The sequence below is a fragment of the Melozone crissalis genome, unplaced genomic scaffold (genome assembly GCF_028551555.1).
Source record: "Melozone crissalis strain CALT ecotype California unplaced genomic scaffold, PUWL_Pcris_2 ptg000036l_1, whole genome shotgun sequence".
NCBI classification, from domain to species: domain Eukaryota; kingdom Metazoa; phylum Chordata; class Aves; order Passeriformes; family Passerellidae; genus Melozone; species Melozone crissalis.
In genome coordinates, this window is record NW_026535814.1 from 6,941,020 (window position 1) to 6,967,648 (window position 26,629).

Sequence of the window (26,629 nt, forward strand, 5' to 3'; positions counted from 1 at the left end):
TTTCTCAAGAACCTCCTTTGCTGTGTTGCCCCATATAATATCATTGATGTACTGAAAGTGTTCTGGAGCCTTGCCTTTTTCTAGTACAGCCTGGATCAGCCCATGGCAAATAGCGGGGCTGTGTTTCCACCCCTGTGGCAACAGTCTATTGTCAGTCTCCACTCTCCATTGAGCTTACACATTGGCCTTATAGGACTAGTAAAGGGCCAGCGGATCTTGCTGACCACTCCCTGGCTCTCCATCTCTCAAATCATCTCCTGCATGGGGGTCACAGAGTCCTGGTTGGTGTGGTATTGCCAACAATGCACTGTTGTAGTAGCCCTCAGTACCTGTTGTTCTTCAACCCTCAGCAATCCCACAGCAAAGGGTCCTCTGAGAGACCAGGTAAGATCATCCTTGAGAGAATACCTTTCCCTCACACTTGACACAAACTGTCTCCAGTGGCTGAGAGTTTCTGTGCTCTTCCCAATCATCTTGTCAATGCCCATATTCCAGGACAGAGATCCCAGGATCCCAGCTTCTTGGCTTCACCGCCATCCAGTTTCATATCAAGGGCCATGGCATTCCAGAATTAGACCAGCCAGACCACCAGGGGCTCTCCTGACTAGAGGCTGAAATCTATTTGTATATCTCATAGCTCACCTGAGGACTGGGATTGGGTGATTATCTCTGGCCCTGCCTCTTCCTCTTGTTTTGAGGGCTCTGCTTCCTCTTCATCCCTCATGCAGTCAACTGATTATATGTTGGATTTCTTTTTCTGTATAGGGTCGACTGCTACTGGTTGTTCCTCTGGTTCAGCAGCAGTTTGTGTGGCCATGGTGCCTGCTGGTCTGCTTCCTTTCTCCACCCCTGGGAATGATGTCTGCTGTTGAGCAGTGTCCAGTAAACAGTAGCCAGGACAGAATGCATTGTGTAAGTTCGTGCCTCTCTGGAGCTTTGACATATTTCACCACTTTATCAGGTTGTTAAAGTGATAACCTAAACTACCCATGTAGTTGTTCATGGGTGAACTGCTAAACTATTGGAGAAGTCCTCCCAACACTGGCTCGTGTCCTTCTACATTCTATGCCCCTCATTACTATCCTACTTCAGGGCAGATCTCTGAATAAGCTCCCTAGAAATCTTTCTTGGCTCTAAATATGGTGTGCACTGCACTGAGCAGACCTAGCAGACCTAGCAATAAGAACATACTTTCCTTAACATCCAAAGGGAATTCAGAATTCTTAAAAGCTGTTGTAATAGGCATGAAGGGGTAAACGGAGGCAAAAGGTTGGGGAAAATCATCCTCCTCTTTCCTCTCTCTGGATGCTTTTAATAATTGGCTCCCAAGGGTAGCACCTTAGGTAAGGGTAGGAGAGCAACACTGAATTCAGATCCCAAATGACCCTTGATATTATCATGTTATGAGCTAATATCAGAGAGTGCAACGGAGCAATCCTGATCCCTCTCCATGCTTTGAAAAAGAAACACAATGGGCACACAGTACATATATGGAAACGTATTTAGTTTCTATTTTGGTACTGGGAGGGATACAGGGATGGCTTCTGTAAGAGGCTGCTGGAACCTTCCTTGCTGTCTGGCAGAGACAATGCCAGCTAGATCCAGGACAGGTGTGTCACTAGACAAGGCTGGGCCAATCAGAACTCACGGTAATGACTCTGCAAAAACATATTCAAGAAGAAGGGAAAAAAAAACCTTTTTGCACAGATGCAACTGTGGCCAGAGAAGAGCAGAAGAATATTTGAGAGGAACAACTCTGCAGACACCAAGGTAAGCGGGGAAGGAGGTGGGGAGTTGTGATCCACCTGCAGTCTGCAGAGGAGTGCCAGGCTCAGGTGAATGCCAAGAAGAGGCTGTGAATTCATGGGAGGCCTGTGCTGAAGCAGGTTCCTGGCAGGGACCTACAGACCCACGGAGAGAGGAACCCGTGCTGGAGCAGATTTCCTGGCAGGACGTGTGACCCTTTGGAGGATCCATGCTAGAGCAGCCTGTTCTTGAAGTACACAGTGGAAGAGTAATCCCTGTTGCAGCAGTTTGTGAAGAACTGTTGTTGACGGGATAGACTCACATTGGAGGAGTTCATGGAGAACTGTCTCCAGTGGGAGGGACCTCATGCTGGAGCAGAAGAAGGATGCCTCTCCCTGAGCAGCAGCAGAAACACACAATGAACTAACTGAACTGTCCATTCCCTGTCTCCCTGTGATGCTGAAGGGAAGGACATAGAGCTGGGAAGGTGGAAGAGGTGGGAGGAAGGTGTTTTTGTTTTTTTTCTTATTATCCTTCTCTGATTTTGTTAGTAATAAATTCCATTAATATCCCTAATTCTAGCTGGTTTTGCCTGTGACAGTATTTGGTGAGTGATCTCTCCTGGTCCTCAGCTCATGAACCTTTTGTTATATTTTCTCTCTCCTGTCTAGCTGCAGAGGGGATGATAGAGAGGCTTTGGTGGCACCCAGTCATGCTCCACCCACCATGGAGTTAGGTAGCACACGCACATGAGTAGACCCAGCAGCATTGTGACCACTGGCTCTGTACCTAATACAACTAATGCTTAGATCAAATCGTTTCCAGCTCACACTGGCCAGATCTGTTATTATCTCAACCCTTCAAGCCCTACACTGGGACACAAATAAGGCTTTTGTGGTTTAGGAATGATACTCTCTAGTTCAGTGCCCCCACTGAGACTTTACCAAACTACACACTGTTCTCTCTTGCTCCCCCATGCTGCTGCAGCATGCTGGAGAGGAGTATTGGAGACATGAAAGGCAATGGTCACTGGTTAAGATAAGAACAACTTACTTGAAACAGCAATGAGATACAAAACCAAATGGTAACAGCAACAATACTAATGTCAGAGGGTATATGAAAAGAAGCAATTCCATGGGAAAAAAACCCAACCTGGATAATAAACAATATTAGACAGCTCCCTTTGCCACATTTTCTTGACTGGACAAACTCCTTCTCTCCAGAATAGAGTCCCTTTTCCTTGCTCTTGGTGTAAAATACAAAGCTGTGTTTCGTGTCAGGTACAAACAGGCAACGTGTGTATTTGTGAATGCGAAATGTGTGGGCCCTGACAATGGGAGAGCTGTGAATTCTAATAATAACTGAGGGAAATAAAGCATGGAAAAAGAACCTATCTTTTGAATCTATCTCTTGTTTGCAATTAACCCTGGTTGATTTAGGAGCATTGGAACTAAAGTGTTAAGGATGTTGCTTTTTGCTTGCATTTAATCCATAAAAAGCTCTGCAATAATAACCTTGTGAAGTATAATTTTAGAATATTACTTGTATCCTTGAAACTATAGCTTTGGAATATATATAAAGGAAACGTGCTTATCTCACACCTTATTGAAGCAGAGAAAAACAGCTTGAGAAAGGAAGATGAAAATCCTAAGTGCCTAAGCACACAGGCAATGCTACAGGAAATGTATCTCACTTGACAAAAAATAAAAAGTTATTAAAACCCATTCTTTCTTTGCTGCTTAGAAAAGGTTTTTTATTTTTTTTCTGTATATTGTTTCCTGTATAAAATAGTTCTGCCTTAACAGAAATAACTAGAATGACTGCCTTGTTCATGTTTCTCCCCTTACATCATCATTGGGTATCTGATCTGGACCTTCTAAAGGTCATAAATAACTGTATCCACTGTTTTCAGAAGAACAGTAAGCATAAACATACTAACAGCAGTAATCTCCCTAAAGATTACCCAACTCTTGTAAAAACCTTAGTAAGATGACATGCAAGTTAGCTCTCTAAAGATGTATTTTAGTACCCAGCACTTACTTTCCACCTCTTTTTTTTTCTTTAAACGCTTTGTCCGGTCAATGGCAGCCAACTCAGCTTTCAGCAGCCGGTAGCGTTTCTGGATTTCCTGCATTTTTGCTTGGAGAACTGTTATGCGCTCGGTGCTACTCAAATTTTGCAAGTCAGCTGCAAGTTAAACAATTTCTGTTAATTATTGCATTGCAGTAGTTCCCAAGCCTTCTGAGGCTTCTGTGAACGGGAAGGTACTCAAATCTTAGTGATGTACTTTGAGGTAGCAGGCAGCAAAGCTGAGAAACAGCAACTACTGTTTATTATCGCTATCTTGCCCGACACAAACACACTGAAACTTCTTCTTACAAGAAATACTAAACAAGCCTTGGTTCATTACGGCAAAATGGAAGGGGAAGATTTAAAAATTTAAAATCTTAGAGGCTGAGCAAGAAACAGAGAACAAGGAGTAAAACAGCAAGAAAGGAAAACTATCAGGATGTATGGCAAAATTAGGCAAACTGGGGATGGAGTGATTTTAGAATTAAAAAACGCTCAAAACCAGAAAATTCCAAAAGCCTTCTTATAGTATGCCACAAGACCACAAGAGGCATGTTTCAAAAAAGATACCTACACACTTGAAAACTCCATTTGCAACCTTTGGGCAAATGACTATCATGTTCTTTTAGATCAGACTCCCTCTCTCCACTTTGCCCACATTTTCCTGTGGGAAGGTAGATTGTTACAAAACAAAGCAACTTTCCCACCCAACCCAAAGCTTACCAGGACCTGTCTTACTCTAACATGACAGAATCCATCCTGGTGTAGCAGCTTGGCACACAGCTCTCTACACCATGGGTGCCCAGGGACAGGACCTCAAACCAGGTCCTGTCTGTAATGGGAGCCCACTAATTCTGGCATGCTGGGAAAGGGAACCCTTGCACTGGAAACACCAGCCAGTTAGTTGTTGTGCACGTAGACTCAGATCTGTTCTGTGGATTTATGGGAACCATAGTCCTACAGACCTAGAAGGCTGATAAAAGTAGGAGACTGTGGCTCCACAATCCATCCCAAAAACTGGCCGGTGTTTAACTGAATGTGTGTGTGGGTGAACATAGGGAGGTAGGGTAGGGACACACTTCCTGGAAGGAGATTCTTGAATACGATCCAGCTGCTCAAGGTTCGTATAGCCATAGTCCACTCTACTCTCCAACTGGATCACGACAGCAGTGCACTTATTGCTTTAGAATCACAGCCATAAATAAATTGCCTGCATCAGAAAATAAGGCAAAGAGGCACTGTAATGTGTTCATGTAGGTGCCAAAATTATCCACATGTTTCTATTTATGGAGCTATATAGTCTTTAAAAAACTTTGCAAGACTGATTATTACGTCCTAGCTCCTATTCACCTTTTTTAATATTCATTTCAAACAAATGGTACTTTCACACATTTTATTTCACACTGAGCTGCTGTACTTACTACTTTTATTCTTCTTTTTGATGTTCACAGATCTTTTGAGGTTTGTTTTCTGCTTTTTGGAGGAGCTGTCTCTTCCCTGAGCATTTTGAAGGGTTTTTTGTCCTCTAAACACTATAAAGGAGGAAAAAGACCCCAAAAAGTAGAAAGAAATGGAAATAACAACAACAACAATTAAAAAAAAGCCTGCATTTCTCTGCATTTTTCTCCAAGTATATACATCTGCAATTAACAAATCGATAGAGATATGTTTTTTGATGGCTGCCTATTGACCTCGTTCAAACTCTTGCCTTTGTTGAACGAAACACATTTTATTGCATTCTTTTAGAACAACGTTTCCAGATGAATTATAGTAACACACCTTCAGGGCATTTTGAGGAAATTCAGCTAATTGTTAACTGAAGTCTGTTGCAATGAAAAAAACAAGGAGTATAGTCAGGCAAGCATTTTCTTCCTCAGTGTTTTTCAGGCACTACAGCACAGTGAACGCATCTGTATTTTTGATGAACAGCAAAAGAGCCAGTCACTTTCACAAAAAAGCTTTTGAATCCAGCCTTGCCAGCAGTTAAAATGCAGGCAGCAATACACTGACATCATGTGCACAAGTGTTGGTTGTGTTTATTGTCCTCTTCTCTCTGGTGGTCTCAGGATGAATCTCAAAATCACATGAATGTGAAACCCAGCTAAGAAGGTCAATGTTTGATATCAGCTTGACTTCCATTTTTCAAAACATTAACTTCACAAGGAGCAATGGTTTCCCAAACATGCAATAACGGCACTTTCTCCCACAAATTAAATAGCTTACAGAGAATCAGGTTTTGTGCAAGAAACAGCATCTTCTACTTATAAGCAGGGCACTCAAAATGCTTTCATCTTGCTACAAGAAATATTCCTTACACTCTGTATTACAGATTGTTCTGGGCCTTTCTTTTCAAGTCCAGTATAAAACATCATTCTTATATACTTTTTTCCTCATTGAAACCATCACAATTCCTAACAAAAGGCCAAGAAACTTCCTGGCAGTTGTATTTTTTTTCACTAGATGATTGCACCTTTTCCACACATTTGAAGTAGACAGTAGGCTACTATTTCCTGCAAAAATTCACTTCCCAGCAGCAAAACTATAACAGAATGAAGATACATGCGCAATGGTAAAATGAAAGTAGCTTAGGTTGAAGACAGTTCTTTTTACCCTTTCCTTTACCATTTTCAGCATGCTCTGGCTCTGATTGATTACCACTACTGGAGCTGACCCTGGCATCAAAATCTTTTGAAGAAATATTTTGGTGAGACTGGAGATCTTGCATCTGCCCTGCAGTACTCTGTGCCTCTGCCATGCCATGCATTTCATTTGTGGTGCTTTGTTTCCCTTCTTGATTTGGTGGCAGACTCCCAGAGACAATGACAGTGGATTGATGGTTACTGCGCTCTGCTACAGCTACAATGGAAGGTGACTCAAGAGTTGGAGCACTGTTTTGCACTAAAAACTCCTCTTCTTTTCTCCATCATTTTTATTCTAGGTGAAAGAAGAAATGAAAAACATTTCTCATTTGAGCAATTACAAGATTGCCATCTTAAAATTATGCAGTGCTTGCATTTGTTAAACATTCGATGTGTAGAGGAAAGCTCTCCTCTTTACTTAAAAGTATACAAGTACCTTCCTATGGTCCATGCTGAGACCTTTCTGTTGGAGACACAAACTTTGTCAACACCCAGAGAGATGTGAGAACAAACACAGCCCTAGAGTGCTGTAGGAGCAGTGGGGCCACAGGGTGACAGGCGCAGCGCTGCAGCCGTTGGGCAGTTGGGCAGTTTGTGGCCGTTGGGCAGTTGGGCTGTTCCTTGGCACAGTGGTTCCAGAGGTTCCACCATGCTGCAGGGAAAGGAGAGGGGGAAGGTGAGGCAGCAGGAACACTGACTTCTGTGGCAGAAGGAAATTCTTCCTTGTAGCCCACCACCCGAGGAACCTAACCTATGCCTAAATATGAGTTAAAAAAAAAAGAAATAATTTTGAAGAAAAGGCTCTGAAATAAAATTATATGGATACACATGAGTCCTGTTTGCTCTCCAGAATCAGCCAAGGGAACTCCCAGATTTCACCCCATCAAGTTGGCTTCCAACACTGATGAAATGGATTCTTCTCATTGGTTTTCCATTAAGTCCTGCATAACGAAAAGAAAAGAAAAATAAAATAAAATTAAAAAGAAAAAGAGAAGTAAAAGAAAAAGAGAAAGAAAAAGAAAAAGAGAAAGAAAAAGAAAAAGAAAAAGAAAAAGAAAAAGAAAAAGAAAAAGAAAAAGAAAAAGAAAAAGAAAAAGAAGTGAACATCCCAAAATCTTTATGGGAAAAGTTTTTATTTCTAAAAGGCTGGGAAACCACTTTTCTTGCCATGTATTTATACACCAATCAAAAAGAAGCAGAATGGGGTATACTTAAGAATGTATGGAGCCAATATTGTTAGCAACAAGGGCATAAAAGGGAGTGAAACTATCTTGATATTCTTTTGTTCTAATATTTGGTACATTCCTTTGGTCTGCCTTTATCATTCATCATACCTAAATGCAAAACTAAATTGTACATATTCATGGTTTATAGCAGCAATTATGACATTTGTAAGAGAACTTACTAGGAAAAAAAAAAAAGAAAATCAGGAGTCATATAAAATGGAATTTGGATTTGAATAAAGCAATCATTTGTGTACTTTTCACTCTGCTAAGTTTCAGCTAGGATTCAATTCTCCATGTGTTGGGACACAAAGGATGAAGGCTTTATTACACTGACAGGTAAGAGGAAAAGGTGTGTTTTTTCCAGTTATCACGACACAGTAGAGTCACACGTAAAACACACCACCAAATGAAAATTCAGATGGATTGTGGATCTCTAGCAGAGAGATACATAGTATATAGTATACATACTATATACTATATATACTATAGATAGAGTGTATATATATATATATAGGGTATATATACTTCATATATATACCTTAAAAATTAAACAAAAAGATAAATCCTTACAACTAGATAAAGTGTGGCCAGGTAATAAAAATAAACACTTTTGAGCCTGAATGTCTGCAAAGTGGGTATTTGGGATGGCAAGCAGTGACTCCACTTGAAGTCACTAACTTTCAAGTCACTGACTTTGCACTAAGACTTTTAAATTCTTTTTCAGTTCAAGGCTTCCATTTTAGATCAGAATGATACAAAACAAACACTGCTCCCTGTCACAGACATCTTTTATTAAAAATCCTTTTCTTAGTATTTGTCCATCTGAGAAGCTGAGAGGCCTCAGGAACAACATGCAAACAATAGTTATCTGCTTCTGTGGAATGCAACAGGTGGATCTTTGATGGGCCCATGTTGGTTGTTTCTAATTAAGGGCCAATCACAGTCAGCTGGCTTGGACTTTCTATCCGAGACACAAGCCATTGTTATGATTCCTTCTTTTTCTATTCTTAGCTAGCCTTCTGATGAAATCCTTTATTCTACTCTTTTAGTATAGTTTTAATATAATATGTATCATAAAATAATAAATCAAGCCTTCTGAAACATGGAGTCAGATCCTCATCTCTTACCTCTTCCTCGGACCCCTGTGAACACGGTCACAACTCCCTAATACCAAGAAATTAACAGTAGGCATCTTATGACCCAAGGCTGGGCCTGCTGAATCCAAAACTAAAGAGGATTCTCAGAGATTGGCTTGTAGATCCTCCAAAGAATTCCTAGAAGGAAAACAAGGAAGAAAGAGAATTTTTCCAGCTGCTATATTTATACTCAAAAAGGTGCCACATTCTCAGGAAGACAAGGAACCTCAAGGAAATAGCAAGCCTTGGCAAATTCACGGATAAGTTCCAGAAATCCTCATAACATGAAAGAAACAAATTTTTTTTTGGCTGTGATCAAAGAAAGGAGGAGAGTTAGTTTCATATCCAAATACTGGAATATTAGATGAGGGCCTCATTTTAAAATTTAGTTTACTTTTAAATTATTTCCCTTCTTCCCTCTCTCCCCATCCCAACATACACTACCCTTCAGATCTTGAAATTACATGATAGGTGTTAATTTTTGATTTCAGAGGCGGACTCTAAAGCAAAAAACTTGTATATTGGTAAATGCGGGAAATGGAAGACAGTTCTCAGGGCCTGACAGAAGGCCTACACAGTATGCACCTACAAATGAGTACCTTGAGACAAGAAATGCTGAATTAGAAATGCCACTGAATAGGATATATATTGTTGGGAGAGAAATGGAGTTAGAAAAAAGTTTCAAAAGATACCCTTGCAAATAGGAGTAGATAATTTAGAGAAATACAACTATGAAGTATGCACTGTATACAGAACCATGAGGACGAGTTCTAGATGATTGGTTTGCAGGCACCTATAGCATGGAAAAAGAAAAAGCAAAATAGGACAAGAAAAGCTTATATTATATTATAACTGAGAAAGAGTAAGATTCTAGTTGTGATAGCGTGAATTATAACGTCTGCATGGTCTAACCCTTCTCATAAGACTAAAAAAAATTCAATGTGTCAAATGCCTCACAATTACCTCATCTCTGGGTCAAGAAACAAGTCTTGTCTGACTGGTAACTTTTCAACAAGCTGAGAAAGAAATTAGTACCTGGACATGCAGATTTCTGAAGGGAGGAAAGAAAAGTGTTGACAAGAATAAAGCTAAGTTTTAAATGCCTGAAGCACTCAAAAATGACATGTTGTGGGATAGTGTACCATATGTTAGACAGAGGCAAAACAAACCACAACTCATTAGTATCTGGACTTCATTGCCCACTATGCTTAGAAATGTTGCTTGAAGGCACTTTGTGTCAAGGATCCAGTTCCTTGACCTAGATCAAAATCTTACCAACAAATCAGTGTCAAAACCAGCAAGAGGGAGACTTTTGTCCTTGGCAGTAGCTTCCAGGTGCTGCTGGAAGTCACCAGGCCTAGACACAAAGATGTGTATTCAACGGAGGCAGAGAAGCATCATGCTTAGCTCTAAATGTGACCTTTGCTAGCAGATCATACTAGCAGCTACTTAATTACATTTCTTCTGCTCTTAGCCAGAGCCAAGATGGGAATCAAAGTCTAGATCACAGGAGAAGATCACACGAGCCTCAGCTTTTCCAGAAGAGGAAAACTACAAAGGATAGTAAATTTGCGTCACGTTTACAGGCTATTTTTGCAGATCGATAGACAAGGGATGAAGCTTAAAAGATGAGAGCAAAGGAAAATCAACAGATGTGCTGAAAGGGAGTGAAGAGGAAGGAGACCTCAAATTAACTGAAAAGCTGCACAGAAAGCTTCTCTACTTTGTGCACTTGCCTCAAGTTTTAAATGGCAAAATCTAGGAGTATTTCCAACTTAGTTTTATTAATTCTAGAAGAAAGACAATCAAAACGGTGTGCTTCTGCTTACAGTATGAAGTAAAGCACAGGAAGCCATTAGAGTAAGAAAACTTGTGCTCAGAAGGCTGAGGCAGCCTTAGGGGTAGGAGGCATGGGGAGGCGTGGAACTCAGGCCTGTGGGCAACCTTCAAGGAGCACCCAGGCCCTGAGCAGTCCCTAACAGTGCGTATGCCAGCAGATGGAGGCGAAGTGGAGCCCCAGCTCGGTGGGAAAAGGGCCGGGGTGGGGAGCCGTGCTCAGCAGGGGCTCCTGCATCAAATTGCTCAAAGACAGGCGTGCTATGGTGTGCGCATGTTTCCAACACCTGGCAGCAGCAGGCTGGCCCAGATGTGGGAAAAGGCCAAGGAGGCAGCAGAGTGGGAATGGGGCTCTGCAGGAGGCCCGGGCGGTTGCACACCCCTGTGGGGGATGAGGCTGGCCCAGAGGGTCCCTGGGGGTCTGGGGTGAAAAGGGGGGAGAAGAGAAGCAGGGAGGAAATGCCAGATGCCGCTGTGAGAATGCCATTCCATCCCACAGGTGACATAGTGAGAGGAGGGTGGCAACAAAATGGTGATTGCTGCTGATCAGCCTGACATCTTCAAGACAAGAGGCCCAGAAAGGACTGCACATCTGCCTCCTAGTGTTGTCCTGAATGGGAGCTCATTACCCGGTGTTCATTACCTGTAGGTCTCTCAGCTTCCCGCAGGCATGCCACACTTGCGGTTAGCAAAGCTGCTTACCTCCCTATGTTCTTTGGGCCTCTGAAAGGGACTGTCCACTTAGCTACAGCCTGGCAAGGAAGGGAGTCTTACAACACTCGGGATATTTTCGACTTTTATTGACACTCGGGCGCAAACAAAGTATCCCCTCGCTGCTTCTCCATCTTCAGCATTCTGTCCTGCAGGTGGCCTGCTCAGGCTGACAGCTTGGAGCGCCTGCAGGCTCCAGTTCTGCTGCAGCCCAGCTTTTCCTCTCACTGCCTAATTCTTATTATGACAATTCTTTCATTTCTACTTCAAAGCTTCCCTAAATTAACAACACTCTATCCTAAGCTAAACAATCCTCTACTATCCAAGCTCTCTACGTTCTATAGTCCTTAAAAGTTGATCCCTACATCTCCTAATTTTTTTAAACTTTCATCTTTTGCAGAAAGAAAAACAACAGAGCTTTAAATTGAACCTAACAACATCTCTAACCCAACCTAACCTAACCTAACCCAACCTAACCTAACCTAACCTAACCTAACCTAACCTAACAGCTAACCTAACAGCTAACCTAACAGCTAACCAAAGATCTAAACTGAGCAAATATTTACACTATCATGTTTCCTATCTACAGCACAGCTCCTCTTCAAACTCGGGGGATGGCTGAAGCTCGGCCTAAAGATGACGCATCCCCTTTTCCCTCCTCTCGGCTGGCGGGGCATCAGGGCCTCCTCAGGCGCAGGTGTCTCCTCTCCAGTCTTCCTGCACTCGCTTGGCTGAGATGATCAGAGCAGCCAGGCTGGAGGCAGGATCGCCTGAGGTCACAAAGGGATGCTGCCCAGAGGAAAAAGAACAAAGAAAGGAACTCTTACTTTCCAGGATCACATCCTCGCGGGCTCAAGCAGGATTCCCTGGCTACCAGCAAGACACACATCGAGCACCGAGGGCAGCATGTCACCCTGCGCCTTCCTGTCCTGGCAGCTTTCTGTGCCACGTGGCCCACACTCCTCCTCCTCATCCCTTCATGCAGGTGTCCTCAGCTGCCAGGCCTTTTTGCCCCTTTGCTTTTCCTTACCTGTAGGAGCTCCTGGGCAGACCAGCGCCTGTCCTCATCTGCCTGCAGGCAGCAGCGGAGGAAGTCGCGCAGGAGAGCCGAGTGGTGCCTGGGGTTCTGCAGTTTTGGGGGCCCGTTCCTTTCTAGCAGTTCAAAAACCTACAGCACATGGATGCAAGAGGACACTCCACCTGCTCCTTTGCTAGCCACACACAGCTCTCTCCACACAGAGCCCTCTTGCTAAGCTGCACCTTACCCGGAGACGGGCTTCCCGCTGGTAAGGAGCTTCCCCTTCCACCATTTCCAGCCCCATGATCCCCAGGGACCAGATGTCCACTTTGGGGCCGTAGGCTTCTCCTCTCACCACCTCCGGTGCCATCCAGCTGGGAGTGCCGACGCTGGAGCTGCGCTTGCTGTGCTCAGGGCTGAGCTGAGCACAGAGGCCAAAGTCACCTGAGGACAAAAACAAAGCCTGTCAAAGCCAGCTACCACTGGCAAAGCGGCCAAAACCATTGCCCACTCCAAGCCTGACCAGGCCATGCTGAATCTAGCTGAAAAAGCAGCTGAGCTCTCCTTCCACGTGCCTGGAGCCAGGCAAATAAGGCATCGGCCGCTTCAAAAACACCCTGACGATTCACGCACTGGCCAAGCCGCGCTTCTGCCCCAGTGGCCGTCACCAAAATGCAAGCGCACGGCATATGCTGGACATGCTGCAGCCCAGCAGGGACACCCACCCAACTTGACGGATCCGTCCGTGCTCACAAGGACGTTGCAACTTTTGATGTCTCTGTGGATGACTTGGCGGCAATGAAGGAAATGCAGTCCTTGCAGGCACTGAGAGAGAAGAAGGAGGGAGGGAAAGTTAACGTGCAGGATCTGATTTCATCCCACCCGCAAGGAAAGAGCTCAACGGGATTGGCGGCTTTCTCAGGGAATTGTGAGCCAGGGCGAAACATCACGCTGCTGTCATCATGAAGAGCTTGCTGCTTCAACCCTCTTGGAAGTTTTTTCTAGATTTCCAAGCAAAGGCACCTGGGCTCCCAAAAGTTCCACCGGCCTTGGGTAGGAAGCGCGTCACCTTTGGCTGGGAGGCGGCACGGTAAAGAATTTTGGGGAAGCCTAGTGGCAGCAGAAGAGGAAGCTGCTGGTGACAGCAGCACCTTCGAGCTGTTCCAGAATGCATCGCCATCCAGGCTGCAATGCTATCCTTTGAAGCTGAGGACAGCTCTTTGCCCTTAGCTTGAAATTCTGCCACCCGCATGCTGCCTTCCAGTGGCAAGCAATGTAGGACAGACAGACAGGCTCCAGGCAAACATTCCCAGGCAAAGCTGAGAAGAGGAAGAAAGAGAAATTGAGCCAGTGAGCGAGCACCAAGGCCAGACAACAGACAGGATGGAAGAGTGCAAGAACAGAGCCTGAGGAGTGCGAGGGCACCGGCAGGCAGTACACTTCCCATGCTCTTTCTTCTCCTGTGTGGCATGAGAGCAGCAACAGCAGCAGCAGCAGCAAAAGAAGGGTGAGAGCAAGAAATCTCGGCTCTCCTTAAGCTCCAGCTGGCAAGCAGCATCCGGGCAGGCTTGGGCAAGCACAAGCGGGATCCCTCACCTCCCGACAGACAGCGCCTATCTGTCCTTCCTCCAGGTACACTGCCCTCAGCACATCAAACAAGGTGCCGCCGTCCATGAACTCCATGGCCAGCCAGAGCTCCGCATCCACCAGGTAGCTGAAAGAAGAAAACTACGGCATGGAGAAACAGAATGGGCACAGCCTCAGTCACCCCAGGGCCTGAGCCAGGTTTTTGCAGCTGCTCTCCAAGCTACGTGGGCCACAAGAGACTATTGAACAGCAGCTCCACCTCCTCCCACGCTCTGGAGACCAGCAGAGAAATCATCCCCAGCTCTGTTCTCTGCCAGTGACCAAAGGGCATCGTCTCTTTGCGCTTGCACCAGCTAAAGCTACATTGACACCAGAATATGCCAACCTGTCTAAGTAGGTAACGATATTGGGACTCCTGTTGTCCCTCATGGCCAGGATTTCATTGGCAGCCAGCTCCTCGGACATCTCCTCCTCGAGTGACATGATCTTGATTGCCACCTGCAATGACATTGGCCACCGGTACCTTGAGAAGACGCACCCTGCTCGAGATCACAAGGAGCACGGAGCGAGTGTTGGTGCAATGAGGCAGCACGCTGGGCCAAAGCGCCTTGTCACTAGACAGCAGAGCTTAGCAGAAGCACCAAAGGCCAGCCCAAATGCATTCTGCGCCCTGAGCCTAGACTGCATTTCAGAGGAACAGCCTCTGCTGCAGACATGGAGCTGCCACCCAAACCTCCAAGCAGAGCTCACAGCAGTGGGCAAAGCGCTCCAGAGCTGCAAAATGGCATGGGGCTGTTGGCACTTTACCTGTTGTCCGCTGCTGGTGTCAAGGGCTTTATAAACAGCTCCAAACCCCCTAGAAAGACAAAAGCAGCAGAAAGACGCCTTTATCCCTTTGGCAGTGAAAGCAAGCCCAGGCAGCAGATCTCCCCAGGCTGCCTGGACGCCTTCCTCAGAAAAAATGCCTGGCTGCAGCATCTCTTCGGCCAACGGCACCTCAGCCCGTCAGCCCTCTGCCATGCGGCGCAGGCTGTCCGAGGGAACACTAAGGTGCAGCATGAAGACCAAGGGCCGCTGGAAATCTCCAAGGCGCACGCCCTGCCAGGTCATTTCACAACCTAAGGGGAACTCTCTCCTTGTGCGGGTGTGCATGCATGTGTGTGTCAAAAAAGGGAGAACAATTTGAGTCAGAAGACCGTCCTTGACAATCTGACCTTTCTTGGATGGCAAGGTGCTCTTTCAGGCCCGAAAGCTGCAGGGGCAGGGGTTTTCCCAGCTCCTGCTCCTCACTGCTGCAAGCAAGACACTGCCAGCATCAACTTGTCTTTGATGAGGCCTTTGGATTGCTCTGACCGAGCAGTCCAGGCAGGCCACACGAGGTCAAGCCAGAGCCTGACCATGATTGGGGCTTGCCTGACTTCACGCTTGATATTGCACCAGCCAAAGACCTGGCCCACACTTTTGTAAAATGAGCTGACGTCACGCTTACCCTCGCCCGAGTTCCTCAAATGCCGTGTATTTGCCTGTTGGCCGGCCCGGACTCACGATGCTCCCTGAAAGACAAAAGCAGTGCAGGGCGCTCACTGGCACACAGAGACGCCGCTGCCCAGAGCGTCCCAAAGGCAGCCCCACTGCCCGCAGCTCTGGGCCCTTTGCGGTCCCTCGGCTTCCAGCTGCTGAGACCAGCAAGTGGGAGGGCCATCTTCTCCACCTTTCATCAGGTGGCCTTTCCAAGAAGGCCTTGATTTCTTTCAAGAGCAGCATCCCACGCGATAAGCCAAAATGATGAGCCCTTAAGAAGGGGGCCCTAAGAGGTAACCAAGGGCCTTTGCAGCCTCCTCACTCACACCCACCATCACTGGCAGGTCCACTGCCAGGGGCACAAAGTGTCTGGGCCGGAGGAGGAGTAAGAACCAGAGCCAGAAAACAGCTGGCGCCAGACAGCTGCCTGGGCAATAGTCACTTGCTAGGTGCCAGCCTTCTGCTCAAGCAGAAACAATCTCTGCTTTTGTCTTTGGCCCACAAGGCAGCCCAGGCAGGGCCAAGGCAGGCCCAGCCGCCCTCACAGGCAGCAGGGACTCCCTGAGCGCTGCCGCGCTGCCTCAGAGCACAACAACACCTTCTGCAGAGAGGCCTAAGTGCCTCTGAGACCGAGGGGCAGCATCTGGCGCAGCCTACACCCAGACACGCGCACAACACCCTGCTCTGGCAGACAAGAAATGCACCGGACGTACTCAGTCTCTTCAGGCCCTCCCTCATCTCGGGCTGCTGGGCTGCGCTGCTGCAGGAAGTGCCGGCAGCGGGGGTTGAGCTGGCTGCTGCAGGCCACGCTGCTCCGGCGGCACCAGGCTGAATGGCAGAGCCTGTCTTGCGCTGGGACAAGAAAGGATTGCCCGTCAGAAGGGTGGCTGGCACACATGCCCCCCCTAAGCGCACGGCAAAAGCAAGGCCTTGGGAAGGTGCTGCCAGCCACGGCCAGGCCTCTCCAGCTGGGGCAGTTCCCATGTCCCCTTCTCAAAGGCACCTTCGGGAGAAGCCCAAAGGCTACTGGCATCCAGCCCCTCCCGACCACCTCCATGCTCCACGTCTTCAGCTGTTCTGCAAGACATTGGCAACAAGGTATCGATGGGGCTGCCAAGATCCACAAAGAGATCAGAGCAAGGCCCCAGAGCCTTGCTGCTTTCCTCCTCCTGTCTTTTCCTGGGCAATGAAATCAGCCCGGAGTTGGCACGCAACAGTCTGCTCAGAAGCCCGCAGCGTGTCCCTTCTCTGATCTGTTTCACGGATTTCCCTTCTCTATGGCAGCCTTTAGGGAGCGGCCCTTGGGAGCCGCCTTCCAGCCCTGCCCAGACCCACCGGCCCTTTTACAGTGCAGGCCTGCCGAGGATTCTCCTCTCCAAACTCTGCTCTGACCGGCTGGAAGGGAAGCACAGCCTGAAGCTAATTAGTCCACGGAGAGGGCAGGTCCCTTCCAGGGCCCAGTGTCTCCCAGGTACCCTGCAAGGCTGTCAACTGCGAATTTGGGCCGCGCTGTCCGCTGACCAGTGGCAGCCTGCACTGACCACGGGCACAAGGGGCTGACTCCTACACTGAGAGTCACTGAATGCTGCCTCCTGTCTGATCCCAAGAGACACTCTGGCACCCTCTCAGCATCCCAGCTTAAATGTCAAACTTCAGAACCCATTGGCCAGGGCTCCGCGGCTTGCCTGAAGCCGCACTACGCCTCAGCAGGCACACGGCCGCCAGCATCTTCCGCCACGAGCAACAAGGGCTGCTCCAAAACGGGGAAGCCTGGCCCTGCACCAAAGGCAGTGCCAAGCTCAGCTGTCACTTACTGGCTCTGCAAGTTCAGGCTGTGAAGGGACAGTGGCTGAAGGCTTCATCTTCCTTTGCTCCTCTTCAGCCTCTTCCTCAATGACAGAGGCAGCCAGAGGAGCTGCTGACCCTGCTGTTGTGCCCTGCAGGCAGACAGAAGTGAGAGAGATGGGCAAAAGTCAGTGCCTTAGGAGCTGCTTTCTATTGAGCTGGGAAAGGACCCAGAAGAAGGGCAAATCATAGACTTGGATACAAGTGGGCCTCTGAGTCACGCAAACCCGAGGAAGTTGGCTGAATGAGCTGCTACTCCATCTTGCTGTGCATTTGAGCTTCCCTGCTGCCTAGAAGCAGCAAGATGCCTCGGAGCTGTCCCATTTGCCTTTCATCTCTTGAAAGGCTCTTCACTGGAAAATCAGCAAACAGCCAGTGCTCCCTTTGCTACTGCTGATGCCAGCGGGCAGCTGGCCTTTCCTTCAGCCTCCCACGCCGGCACTCCACACTGGGCTGCAACAGGCCAAGCTGGCAGAATTGCTGCACCATTCTCACACGCCAGCAACGGCACAGCTTCCTTTGCCACTCACCAAAGGACAGGCATGTCTCCATCCGCGTGTCAGGTGACCTGCAGCCAGCAAGGCAAAAGGAACCAGAGGCCCTTAGAAAAGTGCCTGTGCTGGCCACTCCCACAGCACAAGGCAGCCCCAACACAGAGCATTTCCCTTTCCCAACATGCCTCCAGGAGCAACAGCTCTTTCCCACAGCAAGCAAGAGAACAACAAGGACGCTAGAGGAGGCTCTGTCTGCATTTGGGCCTCTTTTGCAAGGAGAGAAATAGGAAGACGGTGCTGGAAATGCCCGCTGCTCTTCAAAACTTTGAGCTCCTCTTGTGCCCAACAGCTCAAGCTGCATTTCCCTCTTCTCTTTCCTGCATTTTCCTTATACATTCTTTTAAATGGCATGCCCTAATTCCCATCCCTTGGCTGAAGATGATAGCCCAGCAAAGCTTCCACAAAGGGTCCCTTCCCTGTGGCAGCTCCCTGCTGAAGCAGCCCAGGAACAGCTGCTGGGCTCAGTAGCAAACCCTCCCTGCACTGCAGTTTCTGCTGCATCGCCAAGGCAATCGCAGTCTTGGCACAGCATCAAAGGCTCAAGTCATGCAGCCAAGGCCTCTAAGGGGCAGAATATGGAGCAAAAGGTGCTTTCCTTCACTCTCACTGGAGAGAACCACTGAGTTGGTAGAAGTACTTCTGAGGATCTCCCCTCAGGGTCTGCAATTTGCAGCTTGTCTTGCTTGAAGCAGCAAGCCGAGGAAATGACGGACTCCGCTGCCACGCACTCTCCCGGGGAAGGAAGGCAACCGCTGCAGGTTGCATGGCAAATACTCTGCACGCGCCACCCAGTACAGATGCCCCCTTTGGAGCTGATGCTGCTGGCAGGACATTGACCAAAGCGGTGGCACCTTCAGGGCCATTTTGTTCCCACAGAAACTGGGCCACTGGTGCGGCATAAAGAGCAGAGCCAAGCAAAAGTCGGGTGATGCCAGCCCCAGGAGAAACCTTTACTTACGAGTCAGCTGGGTCAGGTAGTAGCCAGAATAGACAACAGAAAAGACGGTGCAAACGGCGGCACAGACTTGCCCGATCATTTTGGCAGCGCTGTGCGCGTTTGCACGCTGAGTGCCACCCAAGGGAAAGCCAAGACTCCTCTCGGGGTGCAGGCCGTCTGCTGAGAGCTCCTTGAGCACAAGGATCCTCCTGCAGGGAGCCAGCGGAAGAGCTGCTCTGGACGACCAGGCCTGGCGCGCACCGGGACAACGCTGTGCTGACAGCACTGTGACGTGGCACCTCTGGCTTGACCTCACAAAGGCAGCTGCTCTGGGGCTTTCTTGTGCCCAGCAAGACAACCTTCTGTACAGCTAATGCAAAAGAAAAGCCTGGGAAATTCTCCTCACTCACAAAGGCAGTGCTCAAGGCATCCCAGGGGAACTCAGAAAATGCGCCAATCCAAGCGGCATTCAAGCAATGCAAGCAAACATGACTTTTGGTCCCCAAAGCTTTGACTGAAAGCAAGTCTGCTTCTTCTAGGTGGCATCCTAGCTGGTTTGGAAAATGTCACTAACTTCTTCAGTGACATTTAGATGGCAAACAAAGCAAAGACAATAAATTTCCAGGACTATTGTAGGCTGCAGTTGCTCATTGAACATGCGGGCGCATGCTGACCTATGGAGGGGCTTGGCAGCTGGCCTGCAAGCACAGCCGAGTTCATGGAAGAAATAGCAGTTGATGGTTTTTGAGTGTATCCATAGCAAGGAAGAAGACAAGGCTGTCAGCATGGAAACCCAATTAGAAGAGATAATGGAAAACTTGCGTATGCTAGACTAGGTGCCTAAGTAGAGGTGCATACGTGCCTCATAAATTTCTGTAAAACTTTTGCCAGTTATATTGACGTTAATTGCTTTGCACCACTGGATAGAAGAAGTTATTGTGATGTAGTTAGTGACTTGAGATCACGCTTTGTTAAGAGTGTATAAGCTGGAGAACATGCAGAATGAAAAAAACAAACCTTTTTCTTCTTGGACCGTGATCACGTGTGTATGCCACGTCCGGCCTAACGGTGATGCTTGCCCCATCTCTGGGTCAAGAAACAAGTCTTGTCTGACTGGTAACTTTTCAACAAGCTGAGAAAGAAATTAGTACCTGGACATGCAGGTTTCTGAAGGGAGGAAAGAAAAGTGTTGACAAGAATAAAGCTAAGTTTTAAATGCCTGAAACACTCAAACATGACATGTTGTGGGATAGTGTACCATATGTTAGACAGAGGCAAAACAAACCACAACTCATTAGTATCTGGACTTCATTGCCCACTATGCTTAGAAATGTTGCTTGAAGGCACTTTGTGTCAAGGATCCAGTTCCTGTAGATGACTGTCGACATAGATCAAAATCCTACCAACAAATCAGTGTCAAAACCAGCAAGAGGGAGACTTTTGTCCTTGGCAGTAGCTTCCAGGTGCTGCTGGAAGTCACCAGGCCTAGACACAAAGATGTGTATTCAACGGAGGCAGAGAAGCATCATGCTTAGATCTAAATGTGACCTTTGCTAGCAGATCATACTAGCAGCTACTAAATTACATTTCTTCTGCTCTTCGCCAGAGCCAAGATGGGAATCAAAGTCTAGATCACAGGAGAAGATCACACGAGCCTCAGCTTTTCCAGAAGAGGAAAACTACAAAGGATAGTAAATTTGCGTCGCATTTACATGCTATTTTTGCAGATCGATAGACAAGGGATGAAGCTTAAAAGATGAGAGCAAAGGAAAACCAACAGATGTGCTGAAAGGGAGTGAAGAGGAAGGAGACCTCAAATTAACTGAAAAGCTGCACAGAAAGCTTCTCTACTTTGTGCACTTGCCTCAAGTTTTAAATGGCAAAATCTAGGAGTATTTCCAACTTAGTTTTATTAATTCTAGAAGAAAGACAATCAAAACGGTGTGCTTCTGCTTACAGTATGAAGTAAAGCACAGGAAGCCATTAGAGTAAGAAAACTTGTGTTCAGAAGGCTGAGGCAGCCTTAGGGGTAGGAGGCATGGGGAGGCGTGGAACTCAGGCCTGTGGGCAACCTTCAAGGAGCACCCAGGCCCTGAGCAGTCCCTAACAGTGCGTATGCCAGCAGATGGAGGTGAAGCGGAGCCCCAGCTCGGTGGGAAAAGGGCCGGGGTGGGGAGCCGTGCTCAGCAGGGGCTCCTGCATCAAATTGCTCAAAGACAGGCGTGCTATGGTGTGCGCATGTTTCCAACACCTGGCAACAGCAGGCTGGCCCAGATGTGGGAAAAGGCCAAGGAGGCAGCAGAGTGGGAATGGGGCTCTGCAGGAGGCCCGGGCGGTTGCACACCCCTGTGGGGGATGAGGCTGGCCCAGAGGGTCCCTGAGGGTCTGGGGTGAAAAGGGGGGAGAAGAGAAGCAGGGAGGAAATGCCAGATGCCGCTGTGAGAATGCCATTCCATCCCACAGGTGACATAGTGAGAGGAGGGTGGCAACAAAATGGTGATTGCTGCTGATCAGCCTGACATCTTCAAGACAAGAGGCCCAGAAAGGACTGCACATCTGCCTCCTAGTGTTGTCCTGAATGGGAGCTCAATACCCGGTGTTCATTACCTGTAGGTCTCTCAGTTTCCCGCAGGCATGCCACACTTGCGGTAAGCAAAGCTGCTTACCTCCCTATGTTCTTTGGGTCTCTGAAAGGGACTGTCCACTTAGCTACAGCCTGGCAAGGAAGGGAGTCTTACAACACTCGGGATATTTTCGACTTTTATTGACACTCGGGCGCAAACAAAGTATCCCCTCGCTGCTTCTCCATCTTCAGCATTCTGTCCTGCAGGCGGCCTGCTCAGGCTGACAGCTTGGAGCGCCTGCAGGCTCCAGTTCTGCTGCAGCCCAGCTTTTCCTCTCACTGCCTAATTCTTATTATGACAATTCTTTCATTTCTACTTCAAAGCTTCCCTAAATTAACAACACTCTATCCTAAGCTAAACAATCCTCTACTATCCAAGCTCTCTACGTTCTATAGTCCTTAAAAGTTGATCCCTACATCTCCTAATTTTTTTAAACTTTCATCTTTTGCAGAAAGAAAAACAACAGAGCTTTAAATTGAACCTAACAACATCTCTAACCCAACCTAACCTAACCTAACCCAACCTAACCTAACCTAACCTAACCTAACCTAACCTAACAGCTAACCTAACAGCTAACCTAACAGCTAACCAAAGATCTAAACTGAGCAAATATTTACACTATCATGTTTCCTATCTACAGCACAGCTCCTCTTCAAACTCGGGGGATGGCTGAAGCTCGGCCTAAAGATGACGCATCCCCTTTTCCCTCCTCTCGGCTGGCGGGGCATCAGGGCCTCCTCAGGCGCAGGTGTCTCCTCTCCAGTCTTCCTGCACTCGCTTGGCTGAGATGATCAGAGCAGCCAGGCTGGAGGCAGGATCGCCTGAGGTCACAAAGGGATGCTGCCCAGAGGAAAAAGAACAAAGAAAGGAACTCTTACTTTCCAGGATCACATCCTCGCGGGCTCAAGCAGGATTCCCTGGCTACCAGCAAGACACACATCGAGCACCGAGGGCAGCATGTCACCCTGCGCCTTCCTGTCCTGGCAGCTTTCTGTGCCACGTGGCCCACACTCCTCCTCCTCATCCCTTCATGCAGGTGTCCTCAGCTGCCAGGCCTTTTTGCCCCTTTGCTTTTCCTTACCTGTAGGAGCTCCTGGGCAGACCAGCGCCTGTCCTCATCTGCCTGCAGGCAGCAGCGGAGGAAGTCGCGCAGGAGAGCCGAGTGGTGCCTGGGGTTCTGCAGTTTTGGGGGCCCGTTCCTTTCTAGCAGTTCAAAAACCTACAGCACATGGATGCAAGAGGACACTCCACCTGCTCCTTTGCTAGCCACACACAGCTCTCTCCACACAGAGCCCTCTTGCTAAGCTGCACCTTACCCGGAGACGGGCTTCCCGCTGGTAAGGAGCTTCCCCTTCCACCATTTCCAGCCCCATGATCCCCAGGGACCAGATGTCCACTTTGGGGCCGTAGGCTTCTCCTCTCACCACCTCCGGTGCCATCCAGCTGGGAGTGCCGACGCTGGAGCTGCGCTTGCTGTGCTCAGGGCTGAGCTGAGCACAGAGGCCAAAGTCACCTGAGGACAAAAACAAAGCCTGTCAAAGCCAGCTACCACTGGCAAAGCGGCCAAAACCATTGCCCACTCCAAGCCTGACCAGGCCATGCTGAATCTAGCTGAAAAAGCAGCTGAGCTCTCCTTCCACGTGCCTGGAGCCAGGCAAATAAGGCATCGGCCGCTTCAAAAACACCCTGACGATTCACGCACTGGCCAAGCCGCGCTTCTGCCCCAGTGGCCGTCACCAAAATGCAAGCGCACGGCATATGCTGGACATGCTGCAGCCCAGCAGGGACACCCACCCAACTTGACGGATCCGTCCGTGCTCACAAGGACGTTGCAACTTTTGATGTCTCTGTGGATGACTTGGCGGCAATGAAGGAAATGCAGTCCTTGCAGGCACTGAGAGAGAAGAAGGAGGGAGGGAAAGTTAACGTGCAGGATCTGATTTCATCCCACCCGCAAGGAAAGAGCTCAACGGGATTGGCGGCTTTCTCAGGGAATTGTGAGCCAGGGCGAAACATCACGCTGCTGTCATCATGAAGAGCTTGCTGCTTCAACCCTCTTGGAAGTTTTTTCTAGATTTCCAAGCAAAGGCACCTGGGCTCCCAAAAGTTCCACCGGCCTTGGGTAGGAAGCGCGTCACCTTTGGCTGGGAGGCGGCACGGTAAAGAATTTTGGGGAAGCCTAGTGGCAGCAGAAGAGGAAGCTGCTGGTGACAGCAGCACCTTCGAGCTGTTCCAGAATGCATCGCCATCCAGGCTGCAATGCTATCCTTTGAAGCTGAGGACAGCTCTTTGCCCTTAGCTTGAAATTCTGCCACCCGCATGCTGCCTTCCAGTGGCAAGCAATGTAGGACAGACAGACAGGCTCCAGGCAAACATTCCCAGGCAAAGCTGAGAAGAGGAAGAAAGAGAAATTGAGCCAGTGAGCGAGCACCAAGGCCAGACAACAGACAGGATGGAAGAGTGCAAGAACAGAGCCTGAGGAGTGCGAGGGCACCGGCAGGCAGTACACTTCCCATGCTCTTTCTTCTCCTGTGTGGCATGAGAGCAGCAACAGCAGCAGCAGCAGCAAAAGAAGGGTGAGAGCAAGAAATCTCGGCTCTCCTTAAGCTCCAGCTGGCAAGCAGCATCCGGGCAGGCTTGGGCAAGCACAAGCGGGATCCCTCACCTCCCGACAGACAGCGCCTATCTGTCCTTCCTCCAGGTACACTGCCCTCAGCACATCAAACAAGGTGCCGCCGTCCATGAACTCCATGGCCAGCCAGAGCTCCGCATCCACCAGGTAGCTGAAAGAAGAAAACTACGGCATGGAGAAACAGAATGGGCACAGCCTCAGTCACCCCAGGGCCTGAGCCAGGTTTTTGCAGCTGCTCTCCAAGCTACGTGGGCCACAAGAGACTATTGAACAGCAGCTCCACCTCCTCCCACGCTCTGGAGACCAGCAGAGAAATCATCCCCAGCTCTGTTCTCTGCCAGTGACCAAAGGGCATCGTCTCTTTGCGCTTGCACCAGCTAAAGCTACATTGACACCAGAATATGCCAACCTGTCTAAGTAGGTAACGATATTGGGACTCCTGTTGTCCCTCATGGCCAGGATTTCATTGGCAGCCAGCTCCTCGGACATCTCCTCCTCGAGTGACATGATCTTGATTGCCACCTGCAATGACATTGGCCACCGGTACCTTGAGAAGACGCACCCTGCTCGAGATCACAAGGAGCACGGAGCGAGTGCTGGTGCAATGAGGCAGCACGCTGGGCCAAAGCGCCTTGTCACTAGACAGCAGAGCTTAGCAGAAGCACCAAAGGCCAGCCCAAATGCATTCTGCCCCCTGAGCCTAGACTGCATTTCAGAGGAACAGCCTCTGCTGCAGACATGGAGCTGCCACCCAAACCTCCAAGCAGAGCTCACAGCAGCGGGCAAAGCGCTCCAGAGCTGCAAAATGGCATGGGGCTGTTGGCACTTTACCTGTTGTCCGCTGCTGGTGTCAAGGGCTTTATAAACAGCTCCAAACCCCCTAGAAAGACAAAAGCAGCAGAAAGACGCCTTTATCCCTTTGGCAGTGAAAGCAAGCCCAGGCAGCAGATCTCCCCAGGCTGCCTGGACGCCTTCCTCAGAAAAAATGCCTGGCTGCAGCATCTCTTCGGCCAACGGCACCTCAGCCCGTCAGCCCTCTGCCATGCGGCGCAGGCTGTCCGAGGGAACACTAAGGTGCAGCATGAAGACCAAGGGCCGCTGGAAATCTCCAAGGCGCACGCCCTGCCAGGTCATTTCACAACCTAAGGGGAACTCTCTCCTTGTGCGGGTGTGCATGCATGTGTGTGTCAAAAAAGGGAGAACAATTTGAGTCAGAAGACCGTCCTTGACAATCTGACCTTTCTTGGATGGCAAGGTGCTCTTTCAGGCCCGAAAGCTGCAGGGGCAGGGGTTTTCCCAGCTCCTGCTCCTCACTGCTGCAAGCAAGACACTGCCAGCATCAACTTGTCTTTGATGAGGCCTTTGGATTGCTCTGACCGAGCAGTCCAGGCAGGCCACACGAGGTCAAGCCAGAGCCTGACCATGATTGGGGCTTGCCTGACTTCACGCTTGATATTGCACCAGCCAAAGACCTGGCCCACACTTTTGTAAAATGAGCTGACGTCACGCTTACCCTCGCCCGAGTTCCTCAAATGCCGTGTATTTGCCTGTTGGCCGGCCCGGACTCACGATGCTCCCTGAAAGACAAAAGCAGTGCAGGGCGCTCACTGGCCCACAGAGACGCCGCTGCCCAGAGCGTCCCAAAGGCAGCCCCACTGCCCGCAGCTCTGGGCCCTTTGCGGTCCCTCGGCTTCCAGCTGCTGAGACCAGCAAGTGGGAGGGCCATCTTCTCCACCTTTCATCAGGTGGCCTTTCCAAGAAGGCCTTGATTTCTTTCAAGAGCAGCATCCCACGCGATAAGCCAAAATGATGAGCCCTTAAGAAGGGGGCCCTAAGAGGTAACCAAGGGCCTTTGCAGCCTCCTCACTCACACCCACCATCACTGGCAGGTCCACTGCCAGGGGCACAAAGTGTCTGGGCCGGAGGAGGAGTAAGAACCAGAGCCAGAAAACAGCTGGCGCCAGACAGCTGCCTGGGCAATAGTCACTTGCTAGGTGCCAGCCTTCTGCTCAAGCAGAAACAATCTCTGCTTTTGTCTTTGGCCCACAAGGCAGCCCAGGCAGGGCCAAGGCAGGCCCAGCCGCCCTCACAGGCAGCAGGGACTCCCTGAGCGCTGCCGCGCTGCCTCAGAGCACAACAACACCTTCTGCAGAGAGGCCTAAGTGCCTCTGAGACCGAGGGGCAGCATCTGGCGCAGCCTACACCCAGACACGCGCACAACACCCTGCTCTGGCAGACAAGAAATGCACCGGACGTACTCAGTCTCTTCAGGCCCTCCCTCATCTCGGGCTGCTGGGCTGCGCTGCTGCAGGAAGTGCCGGCAGCGGGGGTTGAGCTGGCTGCTGCAGGCCACGCTGCTCCGGCGGCACCAGGCTGAATGGCAGAGCCTGTCTTGCGCTGGGACAAGAAAGGATTGCCCGTCAGAAGGGTGGCTGGCACACATGCCCCCCCTAAGCGCACGGCAAAAGCAAGGCCTTGGGAAGGTGCTGCCAGCCACGGCCAGGCCTCTCCAGCTGGGGCAGTTCCCATGTCCCCTTCTCAAAGGCA

At 49.1% G+C, this 26,629-nt stretch overlaps 2 protein-coding genes across 2 annotated transcripts; both read right to left on the minus strand.

Moving 5' to 3' along the window:
• Positions 1–1,978: 1,978 nt before the first annotated feature.
• On the minus strand, positions 1,979–16,234 carry LOC128941463 (serine/threonine-protein kinase PAK 3-like). Its single transcript, XM_054283239.1, has 12 exons — positions 16,204–16,234; positions 15,459–15,522; positions 14,777–14,825; positions 14,355–14,467; positions 13,979–14,096; positions 13,108–13,207; positions 12,630–12,826; positions 12,395–12,532; positions 12,145–12,153; positions 4,896–4,969; positions 3,776–3,911; positions 1,979–2,044 (listed from the first exon to the last, which is right to left on the minus strand). Exons 1-12 carry the CDS (start codon positions 16,226–16,228, stop codon positions 1,979–1,981), a joined length of 1,089 nt encoding a protein of 362 aa, XP_054139214.1. The 5' UTR covers positions 16,229–16,234.
• Positions 16,235–17,186: 952 nt separating this feature from the next.
• Positions 17,187–26,371, minus strand: LOC128941464 (serine/threonine-protein kinase PAK 3-like). The gene is made up of 12 exons (XM_054283240.1): positions 26,341–26,371; positions 25,596–25,659; positions 24,914–24,962; positions 24,492–24,604; positions 24,116–24,233; positions 23,245–23,344; positions 22,767–22,963; positions 22,532–22,669; positions 22,282–22,290; positions 20,940–21,022; positions 18,848–19,035; positions 17,187–17,266 (listed from the first exon to the last, which is right to left on the minus strand). Exons 1-12 carry the CDS (start codon positions 26,363–26,365, stop codon positions 17,187–17,189), a joined length of 1,164 nt encoding a protein of 387 aa, XP_054139215.1. The 5' UTR covers positions 26,366–26,371.
• Positions 26,372–26,629: the final 258 nt, after the last annotated feature.

Coding starts and splice junctions, on each gene's coding strand:
- LOC128941463 (XM_054283239.1), bottom strand. CDS start 16,228: ATGAGGGAGGGCCTGAAGAGACTGA. Junction 15,523..16,203: donor GGAGGGCCTGAAGAGACTGA/GTACGTCCGGTG, acceptor TTTGTCTTTCAG/GGAGCATCGTGAGTCCGGGC. Junction 13,208..13,978: donor TAGGCGCTGTCTGTCGGGAG/GTGAGGGATCCC, acceptor CTTCTCTCTCAG/TGCCTGCAAGGACTGCATTT.
- LOC128941464 (XM_054283240.1), bottom strand. CDS start 26,365: ATGAGGGAGGGCCTGAAGAGACTGA. Junction 25,660..26,340: donor GGAGGGCCTGAAGAGACTGA/GTACGTCCGGTG, acceptor TTTGTCTTTCAG/GGAGCATCGTGAGTCCGGGC. Junction 24,605..24,913: donor ACACCAGCAGCGGACAACAG/GTAAAGTGCCAA, acceptor ATGTCATTGCAG/GTGGCAATCAAGATCATGTC.